The 12,921-nt window shown below is 58.5% G+C and overlaps 1 protein-coding gene across 1 annotated transcript; it reads left to right on the top strand.

Moving 5' to 3' along the window:
- Positions 1 to 9,419: 9,419 nt before the first annotated feature.
- GADD45B (growth arrest and DNA damage inducible beta) lies at positions 9,420 to 11,485 on the top strand. Its single transcript, XM_008711216.2, has 4 exons — positions 9,420 to 9,692; positions 9,801 to 9,902; positions 10,285 to 10,507; positions 10,764 to 11,485. Exons 1-4 carry the CDS (start codon positions 9,649 to 9,651, stop codon positions 10,875 to 10,877), a joined length of 483 nt encoding a protein of 160 aa, XP_008709438.1. The 5' UTR covers positions 9,420 to 9,648; the 3' UTR covers positions 10,878 to 11,485.
- Positions 11,486 to 12,921: the final 1,436 nt, after the last annotated feature.

Genomic DNA, 12,921 nt, shown 5'->3' with positions numbered 1-12,921 from the left:
TTAAAAAAATACAACTTTTTCAAAAATGTGGTTTTCCAGTCACACTAGCCATATTTTAAGGGCTCAGGGGCCACACACAGCTGCTCACCACCGGCCAGCCCACTTGAAGGGGATGCTGGGAAAGTCACCCAGGAGAGGGACTGTAGTGGCCTGGACGGGGGATTGGTGCTGCACTTAGGCCCAGCTGGTCCTGCTTTCTGGACGTCTCCCTACACCTCTTCTAGACTTCACCCCAATACCCAGGACTCAGAATCACCTGTTTGCAACACCTGGGCAGACCTCACCCTCTGGAGCGCCCTCTCAAACCCGCCGTGACCCCGCGTGCACACTCCCCGGACTCGGGTAGCGAAGGGCGGCTGGATTTTTGGGGGACGGGGAGGGAGTGGATTTGTGAGCTGAAATGCCACCTGTGTGCAGGTGAGGACCCTTGTCATCGAGAATAAACCTCAGGGAGAGAAACAGGCAGGCTGGCTCTCCCCACACCGCCAGGCCCAGGGCAGAGCTGCGAGCAGTCCGAGAATTCTAACCGTGAAGCCGGCTTGCCAGGAAGGTTTGCAGTTGTGAGTCCTGGGCTATCTCCGTGTCACAAACTGCCCCCAAACTTTATTACTGCTCACAGTTCTGTGAGCCAGGAACGTGGCTCAGCCAGGGGGTTCTACTGTCCCACATGGGGTTGGCAGGGGTCACTGGTGGCATCCGACTCGCAGGTGGGCTGGGCTGGGCTGGGGCCTCAGTCAGCCCCTCCCCCCTTCCATATGGTCGCTCGTCCTCGTGGCTGCGCACAGTGGGGCTTCTTACATGGGATCTCAGGACTCCCTGAGAGCCAGATGGGAGCTCCAGGCCTCTTGAAATTTAGGGCTGCAGTGGGCAGGTCCCTTCCCTTGTGCCCCATCGGTCAGCGAGTCACAGATGCAGCCCAGATGTGCCAAAGGAGAGGGGGAACTGGATCCACCAGTGGGAGGAAGGTCCGGGAATTGCACTGTTTTTTTTTTTTTTTCTAACACCTTTATCGAGATATAATTCACGTACCACACAATTCACACCCTAAAGTGCGCAGTTCAGTGTTTTGGGTTTCTTTTTTTTTTTTTTTTTACTGTATTCACAGCTTTGTGTATCCACCACCACAATTAACATTTGAACATTCCATCGCCCCAAAAAGAAGTCCCGTTCCTTCCCCTCCGCCAGCCCCCCGGCCCCCAGGAGCCCCCTTCCCGTCCGTGGAGGAGCCTGTTCTGGACGTGTCACACACGTGGACGCACACGCCGTGGGGCCTTCTGTGTCTGGTTCCCTCCCTGAGCGTCGTGGGCTCGGGGTCCGTCCCCGGGGCAGCGCGGGTGGGCGCCGCGCTCCTGTCCGTGGGTGACCGAATTCTAGGGTGTGGATGAACTACAGCGTTTTCATTGGCTGGTGGACGTGGGGTTGAGTCCCCGTTTGGGAAATTGTCAACATTGCTGCTATTAACACTCCTGAGTAAGTTTTCGTGTGGACACGGCTTTGCTCTCTCTGGGGTGGACGGGCCAGGTCAGACGGGAAGTCTGTGCTCACCCTTTGCCCCTTTGCCGGAGCCGCCGGACTTTGCCCGCGTGGCTGCACTGTTCTATGTTCCCAGCCGCCGGCGCCAGGGTTCCAATGTCTGCATCCCCACCAACATTTGTTGTCGTCTGTTTCCTGATGCGACGTCCTCGTGGGCGTGAAGCCCACCGCCTCGCGGTCCTGCGCGCGCGCCCCTAATCCCTCGGAGCATCCGTCCGGATGGGAGGGTACGACGCGCATGCGAAGCAGCTTGTGTAGCCGTTTGTTACGGGGTGTGTAGTTTTTTGAACCCTGAGATGTGGGTTTCGTGGCCCCCCTGAATTCTTGCTCTGGTCCCACGAATGCAAGAGGCAGGCTTGCTGGTGGTGCCGCAGAGGCTGGAGAGCAGGGATGGATCTGACACCCGTTTCGGAGCCAGGGCTGAGGAGTTAGACGCCGCGGGGCAGGGAGGTCTGAGAGTGAGCCCCACCCTCACCAGCCGGTCTGCAGTCTGGCCCTCCTCCTGCCTGGGAGCCCCGAATCTTCGCGTGTGTTGGAGCGAATAGTGTCTCCCCACCACAAATTCATGCCCGCCGGGAACCCATGAGTGCGACCTCGCTTGGGAATAGGGTCTTCACAGATGGAGTTGGTTAAATCAAGAGGTGGTCACTGGGATTCAGGTGGGCCCTGAGTCCAACGCCTGGAGTCCTTGTGAAGACACAGAGACACCCAGGGAGGAGTCCGGGTCCAGACGGAGGCAGAGATGGGAGCCAGGCATCTGTGAGCCGCCAGAGGGGCCCCAATCAGATCCCGGAACTTCTAGAGGGGACCAGCCCTGCCGCCACCTTGACCTTGGACCTCTGCCCTCCAGGACGGGGAGAGAATAGATCCCAGTCGTTTGAAGCTGCCCAGGGTGGGGTATTTGTGGCGGCCCCAGAGACCGCTACACTAGGAGTGGAAATCCAGCACTCTTTGAGACCCCTGTGGTTCTGGGGGGTTGCGGGCCCCCAAGCTCGCCGCTGGGGTCTGAGGTGAGGGCGGTGTCCAGGCACCTGTGTCCTCCAGCCAAGCGATGGGCTGAGCGCCAGAGAAGTATAAACGCTCAGTGAGTGATGCCCCATTGATGGTCTGGGATCATATCGTGTCCGCTGAGCGCACTCACTCCAGCACCTTGTGGCCTGGGAACGTGTGTCCTTTGAGCCCCTTGCGTCGGGTGTGACAGCTCACCGGGCCCTTCATTAGTTAGGGGACTGCTTCAGTCATTCAACCAACACACCTTTATTGAGCACCTACTGTGTGCTGCGAACACCACGGGGGGCAAAACACACGGAAACTCCGGCTCCGGCAGCGCCCGCGTTAAGACGCGATAATAATTACGATGGAAAAGGAAGACACAGCGTGTTCGAAGGTGCTAAAGGCTAAGAAGAGAAAGGGGGGGGCCTGTAATGTGCGGGGGAGGGGTGTGTGAAACATGGCGGGGGCAGAGGAGACCCCACTGAGAGGAGGACAGGGGCAAGATGACCTCAGGGCAGGAAGGGGGTTCTGGAGACAGGAGCGGGCAAAGGCCTGGGTGCAGGACCATGCCCCGCACATTCAAAGGGCAGCAGGAAGGGTTTCCCAGTGGGGTTTCATTTGGGGAGGGAGAGCAGAGGAGGGACCCTCTGAGTGCAACCACAGGGGGCCAGCCGGGGGGCATGGGTGTCCAGGGAGGGAGAGAGTGGCTCCCAGGGGATTGCCAAGTCACCCCGGCAGGGGAGGGGTACGAGGTGAGCTTCCATTGTGCCAAACCCCTTCCAGGTCATCCTTTCTTGCAACCTTTCACTGGTCCGATCTTTCCCCAAAAAGAGGGAGTTAGAGATTAAGTCCTCAACTCATGGGCACACGGGGGTGCAGTGGGGTTCGAGCCAGGTGAGTGTGACCTCAGAGCAGAACCCCCTCCACCCCTCCCTAGGATGTCGCAGGCCTGCTGCTCGCCCCCCGCCCTCCCTCCTCCTCAGCTGTTCCCGAACCTGTCTGGCCTTCTCACCTCCTGGCCTCTGCTCTGGTCACCTCCACCACCTGCAGGGTCATCGCCTCCCCCTCCCGGCCCATCCTGTCTTACCAACATCTCAAACTTCACATGATGACTCACATCCACCCGGAAGCCTCTCCTTAGGGACAGGAATCACGTCTTGTTCATCTCTGCAAAAAAAACAAAAAACACATGATGTCAGAGGCCAGCTCTTCTCCTTCTTCAAACTTGCCAGTGGCTTCCTGGCACATCAGAGTCACACCCACACGCCCCTCCCCACCGCAGCCCTCAAGGCCCACCTTTCCGATTTCATCTTCCCCCACCCCGCCCCTCACTAACTCTGCTCCAGCCACCTGGGCCTCCTGGGGGCTCCTCAAACGTGCCAGGTGTTGTCCCACCACAGGGCCTTTGCACGTGTGGTGCTGGAAGCACTCTCGCTTGCTTCATGCTTCCCAAGCCTGGCTTCTTTATGTCCCTCAGGGCTCAGCTCAAGTGTCGTCTCCCCTGACCTCACCACCTGAAGTAGTTGTGCTCCTGCCTACCCCCGAGCCACGTCAGCACCCCTTGGGCCTCCAATCAATGCCTGAAAATGAAAATGCACCCCTACTTAGAGGCAGCTGCTACCCACGGAGCCCTCTTCCAAGTGTGGACCGGAAGGAACTCGTTTGGATGATGCTATTATTTCCATTAGCAGAGAGGGAAACTGAGGCACAGGAGTGGAGCAGGGGAATGGCACGCCCAAGTTCACACAGCTGGACAGGAAGAAAGCTGGGATTCAAAGCCAAGCAATCAGAAGTCTCCTTGGTCATCCCATCCCTTCCATGTGCTGTTTGGGGGGCTCCGTCTGTCCCCCACGCTCCTCACCCCGCCCCTTACACCCCCTCCTGCTTAGCTCAGGACACCGTAACAAAACACCGTAGACTGGGGAGGCTTGAGCCGCTGTCACTGACGTCTCACCTCGCGGTCCTGGAAGTTGGAAGTCAGGGATAGGCTCCAGCAGGTTTGGCCTCTCCCCTGCCCCTCCCACCCGCAGCCTCCACCTTCTCCCGAGGACTCTCAAAAGCACTGATCTCTCTTCCTCTCCTTATAAGGGTGTTATTCCCCTGTGGGGCTCCACACTCATGACCTCACCTCACCCGAATCACCTCCCAGAGGCCCCGCCTATAGGTACCACCCCAGCCGAGGTCAGGGCCCCAGCTCGCAAAACACACAGGTCGGTCCCTAACACCTCCTATAAGGAAGGGGGCCTCCAGGCAGCACCCCCCACGTACTCCCCAGGCCCCCTCCTCCTGGGGCAGTGCAGCCACCGAGCTGGATCCCCCTCCTGGGCAGGCCCAACCTCCTTGGTTTCTTCTCCCATCCACTGGGAGCAACCCCCCAGGTCCCAGGTTTGTGCAGGTGTGGGGGTGGGGGTGGTGTTTAAAGGCAGGTCCCGAGAAGCAGGGCCTGGACTTGGGTGAACAGAAACTCAGTCAGGATGAGAGATGCTATTTGGATGCAATGCTTTTAAGAAAGTAAAGAAAAAAAAAATCCATGGATACATTTTCAAAATTTCACATCAGAGCAGATCAGACATACCGAGTTTTCCTTTGGCGGGTGGCCGTTACTGACCCTGTCTGGATGGGAGGTTTCACTATTGCACCCATCATGGACTCTGGGGGGCACTTGTTGAGTTAAACTATGGCTTTAAAATATTTATCTCATTCTGGGCCAGGGATGATGGTTGCCCGAGCTTGTCATTATACAAAACCCACTGAACTGGGCCCTCTAAAAGCGTGAGGTTTCTTTTTAAAGGTTTTTATTTATTTATTTGAGAAAGAGAGAGCACAAAGGAGAAAGGGAGAAGCAGGCTCCCCGCTGAGCATAGAGCCCCATGCGGGACTCAGTCCCAGGACCTTGAGATCATGACCTGAGCGGAAGGCAGACGCTTAACGACGGAGCCACCCAGGCGCCCCAAAAAGGGTGAGTTTTATGGTATGTGAATTATATCTCAATTTAAAAAATGAGAGAAAAAAGATTAGCTAGCTGTCTTGATGACTGAGGTTTTCGTCGCTCCCTTAAAGTTTGCACCCAAAATGTTAATGCCCTCTGCCCCCTAGCGCCCGCCCTGCTGGACAGGGCAAAGCAGAGCCTCGAAGGATCTGAGTCCAGACCCTTCCTGGGAACCAGCCTCTTCCTGAAACGCCAGGCTGTGTGCTCTGCCTGGCACCCCCCNCCCCCGCGTCTGCACCAGGAACACACCCACTCATCTTTCCGCACTCACGCACTCACGTTGCTTTGTCTCCTTCCCAGTCTGACTTCCCGGACCCCGGAGCGCCCCCCACCCCTCCCTGTCCTCTCCCTCTAGGCTCCAAACATCCAGTCCTGCCCCCTGGGGTCTTGAGCTATTTGGAGTATCTGGGAATATCCTCAGGGAACTGGGAGCTCTGTGCCCTTGAACTAGTAACACTGTCTTCGAGGGTCTCTGTTCCTTCCTCTGCAAACTTGGCACAGCCGCAAAGTGCCACTTCGTGGGCAATGCACGCAGTGTGAGCCCCCAAAAGAGAGACTGCTTGCAAAATGCTCAGCACGTAGTAAGCCCCTGATCAAAGTTCAGTCTTGTTAGTGCCTTCAGCGCGATGCAACATCACAAAAAACGGGTTCCAGGGGCGCCTGGGGGGCTCAGTGGGTGAAGCATCTGCTTTTGGCTCAGGTCCTGATCCCGGGATCCTGGCATCAAGCCCGCATTGGGCTCCCTGCTCAGCAGGAAACCTGCCTCTCCCTCTGCCCACCTCTCCCCCTGCTGGTGCTCCCTCTCTCTATCTCTGACAAATAAATAAATAAATAAATAAAATCTTTTAAAAAATGTGGTTCCATTCATTTATCAATTCTTGAGACAAAGGGTCTCATTTTTCTTTTTTAAAGGGTCTCATTTTTGAGGTCCCCATTTTCCTTGCTGGGGAAGTCCCCGACTCAGGTGTTCTCCCATGGAAGGGGGACTGTGGGTCTCACCCCCAATAGATGGGCTCACCTCTCCTTGGTGCACATAGGGACAGCCTCAAGCGCTGGGTCTAGGGTAAGGTGAGGGAGGCACTTTCCTCAGGAACAAAATTCAAGGAGGAGCCAAAAACTCAATCATCAAGATACACATTTAAAAAACACAAAGCCAGTGCCAAAAAACTCTACGGTGAAGGAAAGACGAAAAGTACAAAGAAAGAGAGGATGTGACCTCGTACCTGCCCAGCTCACCTCCCTACCCCGCCCCCACAGTCCTGGCCCTCTCGGATGCTTAAAATCTTGATATTTTGTTTGCCATAGGTGGGGCATTTTATTTTGCATAAATTTTGATTTTTAAAGAATATTGCTGCAGAATATTGTTGGTCTTGATGACTGAGTTTTGTGACACTCCCTTAAAAGTTGTGCCTGAGGCCAGTGCCACGGACTCCTTACCCCAATCCCATGCCCGGTTCCACTAAGATTATACTGATGGAAACAGGCATTTACAACAGCCAAAAGGCAGAAGCAACCCAAATGCCCATCGATGGATGAATAGGTAAGCAAAACGTGTTCTGTCCAGACACTGGAATATTATTCAGCCTTAAGGGGCGCCCGGGTGGCTCAGCTGGTGAGCGGACAACTCCTGATTTCGGCTCAGGCCATGATCTCAGGGTCGTTGGATCAAGCCCTGAGTCAGGCTCTCCCTGATTGTGGGGTCTGCTTGCCCCTCTCCCTCTACTTCTCTCCCTGCTTGTGCTCTCTCTCTCTCTCTAATAAGTAAGTAAATAAATAAAATCTTTAAAAAAAGGAAGGAAATCTTGATACCTGCTACAACGTGGATGAACCTTGAGGACATTGTGCTCAGTGAAATAAGCCAGACACAGAAGGACAAACACTGTCTGATTCCATTTATAGGCGGTGTCTAAAATAGCAAAAGCACCGAGACAGAAAGTGGAAGGGTGGGTGCCAGGGTCGGGGCTCCCGTTGAAGGGGTACAGAGTTTATGTTAGAGAGGCTGGATCTACATAGTGGTGATGGTCTCACTGCACCGAGAGTGTATTTAATGCCGCTGAGTGGTACGCTTACAAATGACCAAAATGTATTTTACCATAATAAAAAAATCCCAGGTACAGCCGGGCAGTTGTTTGTCTCTCTGATTTATAAAGTTATATGTTGCACATGCGAAATATTGTGTATATAAAATACTGCAACTGTCACCCCAGTCCCGATCCGCCTCACCCTCCTCGCCTCAACCCCCCCTGTCCCCCCCCCCCCCGTTCCCCTCCCCCGTTCCTCCCTGCGGGGCTTCAGGCGCAGAGACCTCATGTGGCCACCAGGTGGCGCCGCCACGCCTCTCGGCGCCCGGGACATTTCGCGCCCCCACGGTGGGCGGCGCGGAGGCGGCGCGATGCGTCAGCCGGACCGCGGGCCCGGGAGCCAGGGGAACCGAGCCGCGGGGCTGAAGCCAGACCCCAGACTGGCGGGGGAGGGGACTCAGCTGTGAGTCACCCGGGAGCCCCCGATCGACCGTGGGAGGCAATCCCACGCTGGCCTGCCCGCCAGGCTCGTGAACTGCCTTCCCGGGGAGACGGTGAGGCGGGCGGCAGTCCCTGAGTGCGGCCGTGCCTGTCGCACAGGTGTGGCTCCAACACGAACTGACCGGTGGCTTGGGGGAGTGGTGGCCTCCCCTAGCCTCAGTGTCCCCTTTTGTCCATTGCAGCTACGTATGGGCCCTGCTTCTTGGGTCTTTGAAAATTAAATGAAGCATGATACCGGGAGCCTGGTACACAGTACGCGCTCCGTAAATATCAGGAACGAGGAACATAAGTGGCCACCGTCCCTGCCAGCGCACCCCAAGCGGCGGCGTGCAGCGCAAGCAAGAGCCCTCCCGCGCTGGCTTTCTCCGCCGCCAACGTCTCTGCGCGGTCAGGTGCGGAGGCGCGTTCAGAGCGTGAAGCGCGAGGCGCCGCCAGGGGGCGCGGGGCCGGCTGCAGCCAAGCCACCTGCGCCTCCCACGCTCGCCCCACCCTGAAACTCGCGGGGGGTGACGAGGGGGTGACGAGGGGGCGACCGGCCTCGTCCCTAGAGTGCCTAGGGCTGTGCAGCCCTTACTTCTGGGGACCTCGAGGCGGCCAGCCGTTACCACCGGGTGACATTTATTGATCGCTTACTGCGTACCCCTTATTTTATTTCATGCTTCCTGCAACTCCGAGGCTGGTATGCATTCCCATAGAGCAGGTGGCGACACAGAGGCCGCCTTCGAAGCTTGCAGTTCTGGGGGGCTCGAGGCGGCCTCATGCGACCACCACCGTCCATCGAACACTTACATGTACCCTTTATTTTATTTAACGTTCCCTCCAAACCAGTGAGGCCCGCGTTGCATGGCCATTACACAGGTTGGGACACAGAGCGCCAGAGAAGTGAAGTCACCCAGGGTCTGGGGTCCCCGCAGCCTTACCCCCAGCACACACACCACCTGGGAGGGATCAGGCTGCAAACCGTGCCCCCTCCTCGTGCAGGCCCTCAGTAGAACTTGGGAAAGGCGCAGGCCGGGGACTCTCCCGGGACCAGGAGGGGATTCCAGCCCCCCCTCTCCGAAAGTCCGCGCCGGCCTTGCGCGCTGGAAATCCCGCGCGCGCCCCGAAACGCGGTGCAGCTGCCGGGAAATCAGGAGGAAAACTTCTGCTTTTTTTTCTTTTCTGGCACTCACGCTCCCCGCCCCGCGCCCTCCTCCGGTCTCGCCCCCACGTGGGCTCCCCCCGCGCGGCGCTCCGCCCCCTCCTCGACGTCGGCCAACCGTAGCGCGCCTTTCTCTCGCCTTTGTTGGCTCGCCAATAGGAGGAGCGGACGCGCTGCCGCGGCCACGCCTCTGGCTACGAGTCTATAAAAATCTGAGCCGGCGGCCGCAGGCTCACATCGGTGAAGTAGGGGACGGGATCCTTTCCTCTGCAGCCGTGCGGATTATTCTTCCTGAGGATTCTTGCCGTTTTTCCCCCTCTTCTTTGGGGGAGGATTTCGCTGCCTTTTGAAGGTCTTGAACGAGCGCTCGGGCTCCGTGGGAAGGTTTTGGGCTTTCCGGCCTCGGATTTTGCATTTTCTCGTTTGGGACTGTCGTGGGGCTGCTTTCCACTGTGGATTATAACTGCAACATGACGTTGGAAGAGCTCGTGGCGTGCGACAACGCGGCGCAGAAGTAAGTAGCCGGGGCTGTGGCCGCCTGAGGTCAGCCAGGCCGGGCGGGGACCCGAGCGACCGGTGGCGGGCCGGCCGAGCGCTGACCCTCCTTCTCTCCTGACCCCAGGATGCAGACCGTGAGCGCCGCGGTAGAGGAGCTGTTGGTGGCCGCGCAGCGCCAGGACCGCCTCACCGTGGGGGTGTACGAGTCAGCCAAGTTGATGAATGTGTGAGTCACACCCCGTCCCCGGACTGGGCGCGGGTGGGGACCCCCTCCGCTCTGCACACTCCCCGCTGCACCCCTCTCTCGCACAGGGCTAGGATTTCCCCAAGCGTCCCCACTGTGGATTGAGGGCCTCTATGCTCTCTCTCGGAGGGGGTGGGGGAGAGTTTGCAGCATGCTGACGCTGCAGCGTTTGCAAGTGCCCACCACCCTATTTGCTCCTGCCTTCCCCCCCAAATATCTTGAAGCGTGCATCCCCCCCCCCAGCTGCATGCACACGTGATCCCTTACGCGCCTTCAGTTTCTCTTTGCTTTTCGAAACTCCACTGTGCACAGTGGCCTTTCCTCAGCCCCCAGCTGACCCGTCCCCTTCCTCTGGCCCCCTTAGGGACCCTGACAGCGTGGTCCTGTGCCTTCTGGCCATTGATGAGGAGGAGGAGGATGACATCGCCCTGCAGATCCATTTCACACTCATCCAGTCCTTTTGCTGTGACAACGACATTAATATCGTCCGGGTGTCAGGCATGCAGCGCCTGGCCCAGCTGCTGGGCGAGCCAGCGGAGACCCAGGGCACCACCGAGCCCCGAGACCTGCACTGCCTCCTGGTTACGGTGAGTTGGGCCTGGGACTTGCCCCACCCTGCCCAGGCACCTGGGCCTGTGTTTGTCAACAAAGTTGAGCTGGCGGGTCTCGCACCAGCTCAGCACTCAGCCATGATAGGCATGTCCCGTGGGCAGCCCGGCGGGGCCTCCTTCCCGGGGGAGCTATTTTGAGCTGGCCTGTTTTCCCCAGAGGGCCCCTGGGAGAGGGAGGCTCCCTGCCCATTCCCGGGGCTCCCACTGAACTCTATCTTTTCCCCCATCACAGAATCCTCACACAGACACCTGGAAAAGCCACGGCCTGGTGGAAGTAGCCAGTTACTGCGAAGAGAGCCGAGGGAACAACCAGTGGGTCCCCTACATCTCCCTCCAGGAGCGCTGAGACCCTTCCCAGCATCAGAACGTGCTGAGTTGCTACCAAAAAATAAAATAAAATAAATATTTGACCCCTCCCCCCAGAACAACCCCCTAAAACAACCCAACCTGTGAGACCATGGGGGCAGAATCGTTGGAGAAGAGGGGAGCGCGGCCGCCCCCAGGGCGGTGAGCCTGGAGCAGCGCCCACTGTGGCCCCCATGAGAGGAGAAGAGGGGGACCCGGGCCAGCAGGAGAGGGGAACCTGGAGCTCAGGCTCTGCGACAGAGCAGCCGGAGTGGGGGAGCTGCGGCCTCCCCCACCGTGGAGGGCCTGGACTCCACACTCGGGGTGGAGTGAGACCTTCGGCGTCCCCCACCCTTCTTGAGACCAGCGCTGACATCTGCATGGGACCCGCTTGACCGAGGGTCTGCACCCTTGCCAGGACTAGACTTTGGGACTTGGGAGCTGGGGCTGCTGTTGCTCTGTACCCATGAACTCCCAGTTTGCAAACGTAATAGACAATCTATTTTGTTACTTGCACTTGTTACTTGAACCACTGAGAGAGACGGGAAGCTTACAGATACATATATTTTTACTTCTACTGATGACCTTGTAATAAACTTCTAAAGCTTCTGGGTTCTTGTGTTTTTGCCACCTCTGAGAGGGGCCAGGACCTCTGCCCCCCTCCCTGCGCCCCAGCAGCACTGCCCCCCAAACCTCCTCCGCAGGCTCACCAGGAAGTGTTACTTAAGTCCCTGTTAGCAGCTCCAGGCTCCTTTGCAAAAAACAGTGCCTCTTCTCTCTGCAGCCGGCGCCAACCAAGCCCAACAAACCTTTGCCTCTTTTTTTTTTTATCCTCCCTCCTCCTGCCCCATAGCAATTAAAAGACCGGTTTATTACGAAACCTGGCCGCTGTGCCACAGCTGTTGCTGGCTGTGCTGGAGCCAACCCCAAGCTCGGGGCATATAGAGACGCACCCCTGGGGCGCTGGCTGCAGCCCCTGCCCGCCCCGCTGCCACCGACCCAAGGTTCAGAGAGGTCCGGGGGGCACATGGACCACGGTGGGCTCCGGGCTCAGAGCTGTCTTGGCCGGGCTGGCCTTGCAGGAAGATTCCTCTGGGCAGCCCCCAGGGAGGGGCTTTCCACCGCATCCAAGCCTTCTCTCTCCCAGGATAGGCTTCTTCACTGCAGTAAAGAAAAAAAATTTTTTTTCTTTCCCCAAACTAAGATCAACAAGCAAAAAACACCCAAGGAAGTAGTTCTCCCAGCCCAGCTGGGCTTGGCACGGTGCTGCACTTTGCCTCTAAACCGAAACTGTAAGGCCTGGCCGGCCACCTCCTGGTTCTCCCGGAGCTGCAGGCGCGGTGACTCCCCTGCCGCGGGCTGGGAGCCGGAGCTCGCGCCAGCCCTCCGCGCCCCGTCTCAGTCTTTCCGCCCCAGGTCTGTGGGGTGGGCTCGCGGCGCCTGGGCAGCAGCGTGTCCCTGCGCCCCGCGGGGAGGAGGACAGGGCGGGCCGCGCCACAGGCCGCGACCTTTCCACGGAGCCCTACGTGGGCGCGGGAGGAAAACCCCGGCGGTCCCCCGGGAGTCACGGGGCTGGGGGGAGCCCCACTGGGGAGGATGGGAGGGAGGGAAAGGTGGAGGGGGAAGTCCCAGAGGGACAGGAGAGGGAGGGGGGGGGGAGGAAGGGGAGAGACGAAGTGGGGAGACGGGATCCCAGAGGGGGATTAGGAGACCCCAAGATGGAGCCCTCAGTGGGGACCCCGTGGGGGGAGCGGCGGAAGGAATCCCTGTAGAGGTTAGGGGCAGGGGAGATGCTAAGTGGAGGGAGGGGCCAGAGCCCTGAGGGGTGGAGGGGGGAGTTTGAAGAGGAGACGGTTTGGAGTCTGGGGAAGGTGCGGAAGAACCCAGGCGGACTGGGGGGCTCAGAAAGGACACCTGTGCGGGGTGGGGGAGGGGAGTTAGGAGGCCTAAGCCCCGAGAGGGGGAAGGGGACAAATGAGGGGAGCCCCAGGGGGAAGTTGAGGAGTGAGGAAGGGGACTCCAAGGGGCGGGGGGGGGGGGGGGGG

The sequence above is a fragment of the Ursus maritimus genome, unplaced genomic scaffold (assembly GCF_017311325.1).
Source record: "Ursus maritimus isolate PB19 unplaced genomic scaffold, ASM1731132v1 scaffold_14, whole genome shotgun sequence".
Taxonomy (NCBI): Eukaryota; Metazoa; Chordata; class Mammalia; order Carnivora; family Ursidae; genus Ursus; species Ursus maritimus.
Note: the sequence above shows the minus strand (reverse complement) of the source record. Positions and strands in the feature narration are given on the sequence as shown.